Here is a 13738-nt window from a genome sequence, read left to right as displayed (position 1 = left end):
GAAATCACATAAACAAAGCATAATGTATTCGGCTTTAACTAAAAAAATATAAAATGTATTATAAATCACCCTTTTGTTACTAAAATAGACTACATTATTCTATAATTTTGGCGACAGATGGTTTTTTTTCGATATTTAATGTATTTGTCCAATATGTTAGATGATCTACAAATGCATTAATTACTTAGCAAAAAAATAGAAACAATTTAATCCACATGAAAAGCAAAAAGTGCAAACAGTAACACATTACATTCTTAACAAAAAAACACACAAATAAACTCTCAACCTTTCCCTCAAAGTCTTTGAATAATTTCAGTATTTGACCGAACAATGGGAAACGGTGAAAAAATATATATATTAACATGCAAATGTAAAACTACATAAACAAATGTATTACACATATAGGCCTGTTCATATGAAATAATGTGTTTATGATTGATGTAATAATCATGTTATTACTTTTTAAAATTTTACTTGAGAAAATGTTATCGCAACATCCTTCACTAACAAATATATATTTGTTAAATATATATCATAACAGCGTTCAGTAATAATGTTAAAAAAAAGGCCACCTTAAAGTTATGGAACTACATTTTCTTCAAAAGTAACTATATTCGTTTAAGGTTAATGCTTTGGATATGATTTTAAACTTATTTTCTTCATATGCTTTTCTACATATTTTTTATTTAAATGAACCACATCTCGCTTAGAGACCAATACAGTCATCCCTAAACTCCAATAAATTAAACAAATCCAACTATACATACAAAACATACAAATATAATTGTATAGCAAAAAATATTTTTTAGCTACAATCATTTTGGTTACCAGCAGGAAAGCCCATAAACTGAACGTCCCTTTAGCGCAGTAAGAAAATAAAGGGTTTGCTTCTTATAGCATTTTTTCTATTTTTCATATACCTTGCAGTATCTTTCCTTTGATCCATATCGGCCTTTATTTCAGGATAGACCATTTAATTTGCTCCTTTGCCGATTGTATCACCTAAGGAGAAAACAGAAGGAAAAGTATAATAATCATAATAGTAATATAAATTATATATATTTATTTAAAATATATATTTTTATTATTATAGCCTTAAATTTTATTAATTTCACCTGTGATTATAGGCTACATGTTGGACTATGGGGCTAGGTTGCTGTTGTAAATAATTCATTATATAATGCCGTTCAGTTTCACTCAGCTTATGTTTTCATAATAGTAATTATCTAGGGCCATCCATCAGTAATAACTCGAAGGCAAATGTTACGGGATGTGAATTTTTATCGTAATTGAAATTGTGTCAATGCCCCCACTAGATGTCGCCTAATACGTATTTTGTGAACAAGAAAAGGACTCGCTGTGTCTCTTCGGTTATTTCTCACCGACATGCTATTAGTTTCAGAGATTCAGTCAAGAATATTTGGGTTAATTCCTTTAAAAAACGATAAAAATAAAAATAAAAAAGAGCGACCATATTATTTATGATTTAACCAAATCTACGCTGACTGGAATTCAAGTAATCCATATTGATGTAATGTCAGTTTCAGACAGCAGATGTCTCCCGGAACCAAATAACTGAACTCAGCGAGCTTTTAGTGAGAGTGATTAGAGTAAAACCTTAAGCAATTAGCAGAAAAACTTACATTCGTAGTAAGAGCCAGTTTTTCTGTTATATGCTGCCAGGGTGAAAGCAAGAGGTTATCGGAAACCGTTACACATACACACACACATGCAAAGACATGCACACAAACACAAAAGCTTGCAGAAGGATAGGAATCAAGTTGCATTCATGCATTTAAAAGGTATAAGCTAAAAACAAGCAAAGACAAAGAAATGCTTAAAGTAGTAGGAAAATGAATACAAGGATATTAATTATTTATGATAGTTTCAAACAAATCAATAAATCAGGTTATCATTGGGTAATAATAATAATAATAATAATAATAATAATAATATAATAATAATAATAATAACAACCATATCATTATCAGGGAGAAGACAGATAATACGAAAATCCAGGAATTAAAATAAAACATTCAGAAACGCAGTGTAGGCAGACAATGCAGTACAATGGTATATGCCTGTGTTTCTCCCTATGTGTGCGTGCAGTACTTTTTGTCTCTGTGTGTGTGTGTGTGTGTATATAGGTGATATAAGCGGCATCAGTGGGTTTTGTCCAATAAAGTAATACGTGTTAATATATTCCTTACCTGGGCAACACTCTGTTCTGATAACGGGCTCTCATCCGACTGCAACAGAAGGATTTCAAAATAAGAGTGTGAGACATGGCTAGAGGATAGAGAATATTGGAAAACATTGGAAAAACTAAGGGGGCTTCAAATTACTACAAGGGGACAGTGAAATGTACTGCTTTTATGTTCAATAAGGATTTGTTAAAATCACACAGGACTTCAGTCACATATTACACAGCTCATTCAGTCAGTCAATATAAGCCACTGTTCCGAGGATGGTATAGGTTATAGGAATAGGATAAATAGCAATGCTTGCAGACACTTTTGGTAAAAATATGTGATTTATAGTAGACAAAAAAACATAGATTGTACATCCAGCTATACTTAGTTCCGTGACAAACATGGGTTTTGGAGTTTCATAACCTCCGAGTAGTAAAATAACTTATGCAGCAACACGGGTTAGACAAGTGAAAATCATAGTGAAATAACTTTCATATTTTTCACTATTTTGTGCGGGGGCATTGGCTCTGCGCTTGACTATTCGAATGGGTTTGTGGTTGTTTGAACCAATGTAAGAGCAATCATTAGCGACATTAGAATGACACAGCAGGGTAAAATAAGTGTATTATCAGTACGTTGTTAGTTTAGTCTGATCACAAGCTGCGTGAGTTCATTCTGTGCCGTCACCCTTCATGCTCTCTTTCCATGCGGTTACCTCGTTCGTCTCCTCCATCTCCCCACTGTCCCTCGCTTTCTCACTCTCTTTCTATTTTAATTTAGTAGTTCAAATGTTCGACTTCCTTCCCCTTATTGATTTTGATAGAAATGTTTTTCTCCTTTCTCTCTCCCTCCCTCTCTCTCTCCTTCCAGATCCTGTTATCCATGCCTCTCTCACCCTCTTCAACTGTCTACAGCAGTTGACCTCTCTCTGCCTCTCCCTCTAGGCTACCGGTGATGTAATCGAACAAGACGAAACCATAGGCCTGTTCTGACACCAACTGGACCAATAGAAAAAGAGAATGGGGGGGGGGATTGAGGATGGGAAGGGAAATAGATAAGAGGAGAGAGAATAAATCAAAAAACGATAGAGTGGAAGAGAGAGGGAGGAACAGATAAGAACAGATAGAAAAAAGGAACAGATAGAAAACAATTGTGAATGGACAATGTGTATAAAAATGTCGGTGAAAAGGACAAGGTAGAAAAGTACGAGGGGGAAAGAGAGAAAGCAGGTTAAAGCAAGCTAGATAGTTATGGTTTGGGGAAGGTTTGAAGAACAGTTCTTCTCGCTCTAGGCCTAGGGACATGTCCAACTTCACTCTTAAATTCCATATGGGCAGACAGTGTGGCAATTTGGGATATTTCTGCAAAAATGGATGATTACCTTATAGTTGACCTTCTGCAGAACCTGCTGTGGGTCGCTCTCCAGGATGACCCTGGAAACATAACAAACTTTAATAACAGAATATAATACAATTGTCGTCCTGGGTACATGACAACCCAAATTTACACAAGAAAATTGTTGTTTTGTTTGTTTTCCATTTAGATTATTTAGATTATTAATATATTATTGTTTATATATATTAAATGTCTAGCCTATCCCCAATTTGTGACTTTGCCTTACCCGCCATCGATGATTTCATCCACCACCAGAAACACTCCTTCCATGTTCTCTAGGAGGTATCTGCGCTCCACATTCTTTCTACGGAAGACAAACAGCATAACCAATGGGAGCGCGCCATCCTCTACTGCAGCCAATGGGATAGCAGACCCCTCCCCCCCTCCCGACAGCACATATCGACGAGATGAGCATTCAAAATATCGGCATGAGTCATCATTGCATTGCTAGCTGTGTAAGAATATCAATGGCTGTTATTGATCACGATACTGTAAATAACACCCACCAAAGTCTACATTTAGCCCTCGGAAGAAGTACTCCTGGTATATTTCAACGTACCACATTCAAGTAGTACACATCTTGTCTTTGTTGCAATAAAGTCTGATATTAAAGTTGCAAAATATAAACCAACCTATTTAATTCACTGTTTAGTAGTACCTATCACTCGTCTGATAACCCATTAGTCTCTGTGTGTGTGTGTGTGCTACGTTTTTTGTGTATGTGCATGCATTATCCCTGTCCCCCTGCATTGCTACCGCATCGGTTTCCATGGCAACCAGCACAGCTGCTGTTCGGTTGCAAATATTGCAGTTGAAAAGTACAGGTTCCTGGAACACTGGCGCGTACACCCCCCCCCACACAGACACACACACACACACACACAAAACACCCCTATTGGTAAACATACCTGAGGATCTGAGTGAGTGAGTCAAACAGGCAGTTCAACACCGACATCAGCATCAACTGGAAAATAAAGGAAGGCAGAAAGGAAACGGGGAGACAGAGGGGTGAGGGGAGACAGGGGGGGGAGGGGAGACAGAGGGGACAGGGGAGACAGAGGGGGGAGGGGAGACAGGGGAGACAGGGGAGACAGAGGGGGGAGGGGAGACAGGGGGGACAGGGGAGACAGAGGGGGGAGGGGAGACAGGGGGGTGAGGGGAGACAGGGGGGACAGGGGAGACAGAGGGGGGAGGGGAGACAGGGGGGGGAGGGGAGACAGAGGGGTGAGGGGGGACAGAGGGGTGAGGGGAGACAGGGGGGGGAGGGGAGACAGGGGGGACAGGGGAGACAGAGGGGGGAGGGGAGACGGGGGGGGAGGGGGGAGGGGGGACAGAGGAGGGAGGGGAGACAGAGGGGGGAGGGGAGACAGGGGGGTGAGGGGAGACAGGGGGGTGAGGGGAGACAGAGGGGGGACAGAGGGGGGACAGAGGGGTGAGGGGGAGGGGGGACAGAGGGGGGAGGGGGGACAGAGGGGGGAGGGGAGACAGAGGGGGGAGGGGAGACAGGGGGGTGAGGGGAGACAGGGGGGTGAGGGGGGACAGAGGGGGGACAGAGGGGTGAGGGGGGAGGGGGGACAGAGGGGGGAGGGGGGACAGAGGGGGGAGGGGAGACAGGGGGGTGAGGGGAGACAGAGGGGGGAGGGGGGACAGAGGGGTGAGGGGGGACAGAGGGGGGAGGGGGGACAGAGGGGACAGAGGGGGGAGGGGGGACAGAGGGGGGAGGGGGGACAGAGGGGACAGAGGGGGGAGGGGGGACAGAGGGGGGAGGGGGGACAGGGGGGACAGAGGGGGAGGGGAGACAGAGGGGGGACAGAGGGGGGAGGGGAGACAGAGGGGGGAGGGGGGGACAGAGGGGGGACAGGGGAGACAGGGGGGACAGGGGGTGAGGGGAGACAGAGGGGGGACAGAGGGGTGAGGGGGGACAGGGGGGACAGAGGGGGGACAGAGGATGAAGGAGTAAGAGAAGAACAACTGTTAATAATAGAAAAGACTCCTTTACTACGTTACGCTCATTGTGGTTAGACAGATTCATCCTGTACCAGCATTTCACCGCATTCATAGCGGACGGGTGTGATACAATATCGAAACCTTTGAAAGCCTTTACACTAGCAGTTGTGTTACACTGTCACTAATGCTGTCAGTAATGGCAGAGCGATGACACTTAGTGTTAGAAACGCTGCACCTTCACAAAGTGTCGATGACAATGACAAACACATGTAAAGTCTTTGTTGAACCGGAAGCACAACCGGAACCTCTACATCTGCACACCTGAAGGCTTGAGATTCTCAGGACTTTGACTTTTCACTTTTTATCTGCTCACCTCATTCTCCTGCGGGCTGCCAACCACGTAGAAGAAGAGATCTATGCTGCTCTTATAGACCACGGTCATCCCTTCCAGGAACGCTATCTCATCTAGAGAGGATGGAGAGGGAGAGAGAGAGAGCGAGAGAGAGAGAGAGAGAGTTATAATTAAGATCATAAGAGACGGTAGTAAAGTAATGAGATGCAGAAATTGAAGACAATGTTTTGAGTGAAAAGAGGAAAGTTGGGCAGAGGAACGCAGAGAAACCGACTGGAAGGAGAAGAATGAAGGGGGGAAATAGGGAGGATTGGAAAGAGGGCAAGAGAAAGAGGAGATGGGAGTAACACAACAGAGGGACTCCATGGACAAAAGGGGGATTGCATTGAGATAGCAATAAGCATCCCTCCCCAGAAGTAAGCTGTGGTTTCAGGTAGCAGGTGGGGTTTCACCAGCACAAAGGACCCTCGGTGGTGATTTTAACTGGTGTCAGTTCCTTAGATTCAACCTAAGAGTCCTAAAACCTTGGATTGTAAAGGTTTGATTGGCCTCAGATTGGGTTAACATTCAGATGAACTGGAAACTCTGTGTTCTGCTTTGGAAACTCATCGTGCATACAGTTCCAATTCTGAAACAAAAATTAAACTCAAATTAAGGGACAGCCACGGTGTCTACTTCCACAATTAAACCAGCCTATACCTACTCCTCTTCATTGAGGCAACCAATATGTTTGTTGTTGTTGTTGTTGTTGTTGTTGTTGTTGTTGTTGTTGTTGTTGTTGTTGTTGTTGTTTCATAGCATTGCCATGCCGATGGATACAATTTTGTGAAGATTGACCCCGGTCAGCTGTGGAGTTGTGTTGAGTCAGTGGCCACTAGGAGTGCGTGGTGTGTATGTGTGTGTGTTTGTGTGTGTATGTGTGTGTGGCGTGAAGTGGGGGGGGGGGGGACAGAAGAGACACCTGGGAGCAGTGGTGTCGTGTCTCCCTGGGAGTGAGCTGCAGGATGATGGAGCTCTTGTTCACAGCGAAACAAAAGACTCAGCCTAGGGGTTGTGCTTTAACATCCACACCCACTGGGGCCCGGCCACACACACACACACACGCACACGCGCACGCGCACGCGCACGCACACACGCACACGCACACGCACACACACACACACACACACACACACACACACACACACACACACACAATCACACACAGATGTACACACATACACACACAGACGCACGTACGCACACACACACATACTTACTGTCTGCCTTGTGGGTCTTGTTAAAAACATTCTTCTCAAAGTTGTTCTGCTCCTTCATAGATGGGTACAGCTCAGGGTCGTAATACTAAAACACAAAACAGAATTAATGAATTAATCATTTTCTGTTATCGATTTTTTACAAAAGCTGTATCTTCAGAAACCTACAAAAAAAGGCAGCTATAGCAGAACACAATGTACTATCGCCACACAGAAGAATTATACAGTTCAAAGGCACTTCCCTGTTTCCTGGAAAACTAACCGAACCGTACCTTTGACAGCAACCTGTTGCCGTCGTTGTCGAGGATGAAAAGAGCCTTCACTGTGTAGAGGGACGGCTCCTGGAACACACCATGAGCAATAAGGTTACAACAATATCTTGCTTGATCCAATGATACACATGGTTCTTTTGGGACCCAATGGAAACTTTTTTGTGGGACGGTCAGTGACAGGACCATTGGCTTTCAGTCAATCTAACCTCCCTTGGTTAGTCTCTCAGACTTAAAGTGTGAGAGACTTACCACACTTTAACCATCAGATCCATTGCTACATCAGCTTTTTTACATTTCACACAATTTTTGGGATCATCAAACCACAAGTTATGCAAATATATATTCCTTGTTCTCCGATGCACATATTTAATAAACAGTTTCTAACAGAGCGCTCCACTTCAAAATGCTCTCTCCGTTACTGAATATTATATCAGGGATATTCAAAAATATATAAATATATTCTACAATTGCTGTGTGGTGTGATATTTTGTACAAGTGCAACCTTCGGGTTCAGCTCAGTGCTTAAGGGCACAGACTGCCCTATAAACCCCTTTCTCAATATCAGTTTTGACATACAAAGTTCCAATTTGTATCCCAGATATATTCAAGTACCCTACTATGCAGTAAGCGTGATCTTCAATATGGAACTGTATGGAGACATATTAATATTATTATTACATATTATAATTATTATCATGGTCAGTTTTGCCCTGTATTTCTAAACAGTTTTAGTCCGGTGTTAGTTCATTTGCGCATCAATTAAATGATAATGCCTGCGGAACAGGTCGGTGCCGAGGGCCAAAGGTCTTCCTGGAATTACCGGCTCTTCTGGAACTCTCCAGAACTCAGAGAGGGGGAGGGAAGGCCAAGCCTCCCCCTGTATCTGACCGATTAAAACAATCTGTCCGTCTGTCCGACTCTGTGCTGTCCAGGAGCAAGCGGGCCAAAGTTCTGTTATGCACTGACTAGCATAGATTCACAGTCCGAGTGTATCACAGAACTTGGACCAGGTACTCACAACTTCACAACAATGGCCACTTGGACCCAGCCCAGGGGGGGATGAAGATTGATGTATAGGGGTTGTAAAGGACGACCGCAGGGAGGAAGAGGAATGTTGTGAAGCAATTCTATTGGGGAGGATTGGATACCGTTGGATGAGAATTGGATACCATTGGATGAGGATTGGATACCATTTGTCTTAAGGGTGCAATCTCTCTGATACACACACACACACACCGACATATACACACAGACACACACAGACACAAGGCCTATAAATAAAAGGTAGATACTTGTGAAATATGTCATGCCTATTGTGTCCACACTGTGTGGTGGACACACTGTCACAGAACTCGCCTAACAGGATTCCCAATGTGTGGAACTTCAGAGAGATTTGAGCACTTTGAGGTTTCAAGGCATTAGAGTCACCTGATCCACAGGCCTGACCTCCCCGCAGGGATGCTCCAATTTGTGTTTATATGTGTGTGTGTGTGTGCGTGTGCGTGCGTGTGTGTGTAAAAGATTCGTTCTTGGATATATTACCCTCTTTCTATTGAGAATAACAGGTAGAACTTGACAAGGTTACATAAGCAAAATTATCACCTTGATAAGTTTATTTCCTTCAAAGCCATTCAAGGCACGACATGGCATCGGGCCTTGATGTGTACAGTGTGATGGAGAAAGACTTATAGGTTGCTATACCAAAAAGAAAAAAACGAAATCGCAGATTTAACTTTTATTTGTCCGTCTGCCACTTTTTGTCAGTGTGTGTGTCTGCCAACATGTTTTATCTGGATGCAGGGTTTAGGGCAGACCAAATGGATTTAAGAGAGATTGGTCTCCCATTCCATTGGCCAAATGGAACTAGTACACACACTCCACCCCCTGAAGAGCACACTGCTCTCTCCCAGAGGAAAATCAATGAAATATAGAAACTGGCAAATGAAAACGAGTCCAACTTTAGAGCAGTCGTCGAGATCTGCCAAAGTTGAGTAATGCACACTGGTCTACTATTCTTATTTTAAGATCACACAAAAACACTCACTGTAAGAGCTGAACAAGAGTTCCTATTTCCGCCATAATATCGATGTGCATAATTGTGAATATGAAAATGCATCCTATGTGGACGATTGGCCAGCACTAATGAACATGCTCTCATGTAAGGATACCTTCTTCCGTTTCTCGGGGTGTGTTAGTAGTTTGTTCTCTGAGGGACACCAGCCGACTGTTGGTAATATAACGAGGCCACCTGTGGAGCGCTGGACACGGTAAGAGTGGAGGCCGACCGTGTGTTACAAATAGAGAGAGTGGAGAGATGGTAGGGAGCAAGGAAAACAGTTAAGCAATAAAAGAAAAGTGGACTGAGACCAAGTTATAATAGAAGTAGGCTATACAGAGAAATAGAGGAGAGTTGAGGAAAGAGGAGACATTCAAGAATAATATTAATAAAATGCTAACGCGATAACGATGGGACAGGTGAACAGACGGGCGGAAAAGGATAGAATACGTGGATCATGGGAAAGAAAGGTAAAACATACACAAAAACCGATGGAACTTGACAGAGAGAGAGAGAGAGAGAGAGAGAGAGAGAGAGAGAGAGAGAGAGAGAGAGAGAGAGAGAGAAAGAGAGAGAAAAAAAATGGTGCGCGCTGCAGGAACGGAGAGCCCAGGAGAGAGAGAACAGTGGACGTGGCACCTCCTGGCTACACGTCGACCGATTTTGACACGCATGTCAGTGCGACCTGTGTCCGCTTCGCATTGGCCTAGGTTCTTAAACGAAGTGTGTTTAGCGAAGGTCTGTAGAAAAAAAACTTTTTATTACGCAAGATACTTGTTTTAGAAGAAATCAAAGAATGAGGCACATAACTCGGTTGCACTGTCATAGAGACCAGCTGTGTGAGCTACTCATTTACATACCCCAATCTCAACTGGCCGAACACTTTTGTAACAATTGTGTACAGTACGACTGCATAACTAGTGGCTAAAATGTAACAATTAACGTTAGGGCTGTACATGTTATATGGAAACACATCTCTTTAGGCAATCTGAAAGATGCAATAGATCCGCAGTCGTTCCCTCCTATACGCTACCAAAATTGTCGGGATGCAACAAATGGCGCACAGACACACACACACTGAATAGGAAAATAGTAAACATCAGACATGAACAATACAACAACCTCGTGTAAGATGGTGCGTTGGCTGTCTTGTTCGTTAAAGCATAGGCAAAATCTCCGTGTGATCGACGGTCGCTTACCATGGACATGGAATCCATCGCGTCTGTGTTCGCTGTTGACGTGGACAGGTCTGAGCTGTCATCCTAGTAGTGCCGCTGCGCGAGCGCGTTTACGCAGCCAACCGGATAGCACGCACAGGCGCAGCGGCAGCCGGTAGAAGAGCTCCAGCTCAGCGGCTGTACTTTCAAAGTAAAAGACATACATTCACGCTTACGGGTGAAACGCAACATCTTTGTGATATATGCAGATGCATTGCCAATATTTGAGCAGCGTGGGCCATATAATCTCGAGGCAGTAGTGACAAAATGGGGGGGGCGACAACGACTCTAATTGATCCTTCGGTCTGCATTGAAACTACTGACCTCACCAGCCTTTAGAAATAAAAGCCCCTGTGACTACTGACTAACTTAAAACTAATAGCAGCGGAAACAATATAATTGAATACGTATGAAGGATAAAATAATTATTTACACAATGTTTGATTCGGTATGATTTATATTTGTTTAAATGTTCTGTCGTTGAACTCGCTGGAGTCCTAATGCGTAATAACCAAGCAACCTTAAGGCTCTCGAACCTACATTAAAAGGACGAATGCAGAGGTTTGCAGTCTGACTCTGTTATCATTTTGCAAAATGCAAGACGTCCAGCCACCACCCCTCCGGACCCTGGATGATTTTCTGCTGGGTTCGGCCCGCTTTGCCCTTCCCGATTTCCGTAACTCGGAACGATGGAACAATCGAATAATTAACAACTTATTGTACTATCAGACTAATTATTTTGTTTCAGCGTTGAGCTTTCTGGTCATTCCTGGGTGAGTTGTGACGCGGTCATTCCCCTTTCTCACGCTCTCTTCGTGAACCAACTAGAAATTGTAAATGGATATAAATGCATGCCATTAATAATATAATAGTATAAATATAATATATATGTATAAATTTGTAGAACTTCATAGCGCAATACAATACAATAATCTTTACTTTATATTAGAGGATGTTGCACCGAAAAGTGCAGCCTTTTCCCTTAACAAAGTAGGCCTACCCATAATAAATTACAATACCAAACTAAAATGCAATTGTTGCGTATGCTACTGGATTGGGTTTTCAAGTGGGTATTAAACTGCTCAACGACTGTACAACGATATATTCAAGTAGAGTAATTGCTAAATCAAAACCACTAACATGAATTAAGTAGACCTGGCCTTTCACACACACACCTCTCTCTTCAATGCAGCGTTTCTCAATATTGCTATAATAACTCTTTTTGTTGTGCATTGTTTCTTTACAGCTTTTTCTGGCTCTTCCATTTGGTCCTGGAGACGACGGTGGTGGTGGTTCTGTTTGTGGGCTTCGTCTGGGCTGCCGAGAACCATGCTCTCCTTCGTCGTTTCCGTAGAAACCACCCTTTGTTTTGCCTTCTAGCCATACTTTTGGCCAGTTACATAATTTTGTCACTGCTGGGGAGTGTGTCTATATTCCTGTTTTGGATTGTCTTCCCTATACTCTGTAAGAACACACACACACGCGCACGCGCGCACTGTTTTTGTGTTTGTCTATATATGTCCATGTCTCTTCTCTATTGTGTGTCAATAGTCTGTTACCCTCAGGGACTACAAACATCTCAATCTCCGAGGTCTAATTACACATTAATTACATCTTTGTAGCCTCCTCCCCTCTTCCTGACTGCATCCTCCTGTCTCAAAAACAACATTTCTCATGGCCGCCCACTAATCCTTTCATCTGCCTCTCCCTTGCTCTTATGCCCACTTCTCTTTCACTCCCTCTATTCTCTCTCTTTTTCTTCCTCACACTCTGTCCCTTTCTCTGTCTCTCCCCTCCCATCGGTCACGCTCTCTCACTTCCTCTCCGTCCCGTCCCTCCAGTGGTGGTGTTCCATGCCTCGCTGCGACTGCGGAACCTGAAGAACAAGGTGGAGAACAAGCTGGAGAGCATCGGCCTGAAGAGGTCCCCCATGGGCCTGATGCTGGAAGCCCTGGGACAGGAGCAGGAAGCAGGCTCATAGGACAACAGGAGGAGGTGGATGGGACCTGGAGGAAGGTCCCGGGCCGGACAAGGCAGATGAGCATTTTGGGGATGGGGGGATGGGGGGGAATACCGAATAGGGAATCGAGAACAAAGACCAATAGGAAAAGTCCTAGCGGCCGATGAAGCAAGTGAAGATGGTCTGTATTGTATCACTATTGAAATTTTCCCTTTTATAACAGTATTTAGAAATTGTCCCAGCATCAGAAATAGTTTCAAATGGCAGTATTCGAATCTGTACCACATGATGTCCTTGCTTGTTTTGAAGGGACCAAGAGTTGAAATGCAAAGAGATCTGTTTGCAAATTGGCAAACAGATCTGAACAGATCCTTCCCCCCCCGGCGGAGGTCAGAGGATTTGTGGACAGCATGGAAATGTCATACCTTTTACATTCCCCATTCAAGTTAAAGTTTCCCCTGCTGTGTTCATTTTGAATTACCTGAATTTGAATCATTTTCAGCTTCTAAGAGTATTTGAAAATATGAGTGGCTAATTGCTGGATTGATCTAGTAGGCTTTGATTAAGTGAAGTAGATTTTTAAGTATCTGAAGACGTTTAAGTATCTGAAGACATTAAACAGTGCACTAGCGACCTAGTTCCTAGATTCTGGTCAGGTTTGGGGCTTGAATGAAACATAATTTAATATAATTGAATTATTTAGAGCCCTTTAGAACCCTAAATTCTTAACAGGCAGGCTTAACCAAAAGGTCCCCTGTTGGGCAACCAGGCCAGATGTTTTCCCAGTGCGGTTACATATTTCTAAAACTATAGTGGCAGGTTTTTCTATGTAAAAACTTTTGTGAGTCTATTTTTAAGGATTTTGTGTGTGTTTAAGGATATTTAAAGAGTGCCATATTCATGTAACTGTTAATGCCTTCCATCTGTTCATTATTCTGTTGCATGTTTTTTTTATTTATATCTGTGTTATAGACGTATGTGTGAATTGAACAAATACTGTCCATTTTTCAGTTAATAGACTTGACTGAACTTTCAGGTTATTTCGCCTGAAGATGTGGCTTAACTTTTATTTGAAAGAGTGTTTCGTCCAG

At 43.0% G+C, this 13738-nt stretch overlaps 1 protein-coding gene across 2 annotated transcripts in view; it reads right to left on the bottom strand.

Moving 5' to 3' along the window:
- Positions 1 to 10768, bottom strand: part of copz2 (COPI coat complex subunit zeta 2) — a 10832-nt gene extending 64 nt beyond the window's left edge. Inside the window, exons 1-10 of one of the 2 annotated variants that reach the window (XM_079746914.1) lie at positions 10670 to 10768; positions 7415 to 7483; positions 7146 to 7230; positions 5908 to 5999; positions 4496 to 4551; positions 3814 to 3891; positions 3574 to 3625; positions 2211 to 2249; positions 1644 to 1676; positions 1 to 1002 (exon numbers count right to left, since the gene is read on the bottom strand). The exon at positions 1 to 1002 is cut by the window's left edge and continues 64 nt beyond it. In XM_079746914.1, the coding sequence (XP_079603040.1) occupies positions 955 to 1002; positions 1644 to 1676; positions 2211 to 2249; positions 3574 to 3625; positions 3814 to 3891; positions 4496 to 4551; positions 5908 to 5999; positions 7146 to 7230; positions 7415 to 7483; positions 10670 to 10687 (570 nt within the window). In that variant the 5' untranslated portion in view covers positions 10688 to 10768 and the 3' untranslated portion in view covers positions 1 to 954. The remainder of the gene's footprint in view (positions 1003 to 1643; positions 1677 to 2210; positions 2250 to 3573; positions 3626 to 3813; positions 3892 to 4495; positions 4552 to 5907; positions 6000 to 7145; positions 7231 to 7414; positions 7484 to 10669) is intronic. The other variant, XM_079746915.1, reaches the window with a different exon arrangement.
- Positions 10769 to 13738: the final 2970 nt, after the last annotated feature.

This window comes from Pollachius pollachius, assembly GCF_949987615.1.
Source record: "Pollachius pollachius genome assembly, chromosome: 11".
Classification (NCBI taxonomy): domain Eukaryota; kingdom Metazoa; phylum Chordata; class Actinopteri; order Gadiformes; family Gadidae; genus Pollachius; species Pollachius pollachius.
This window is presented reverse-complemented; position numbering and strand designations above follow the sequence as displayed.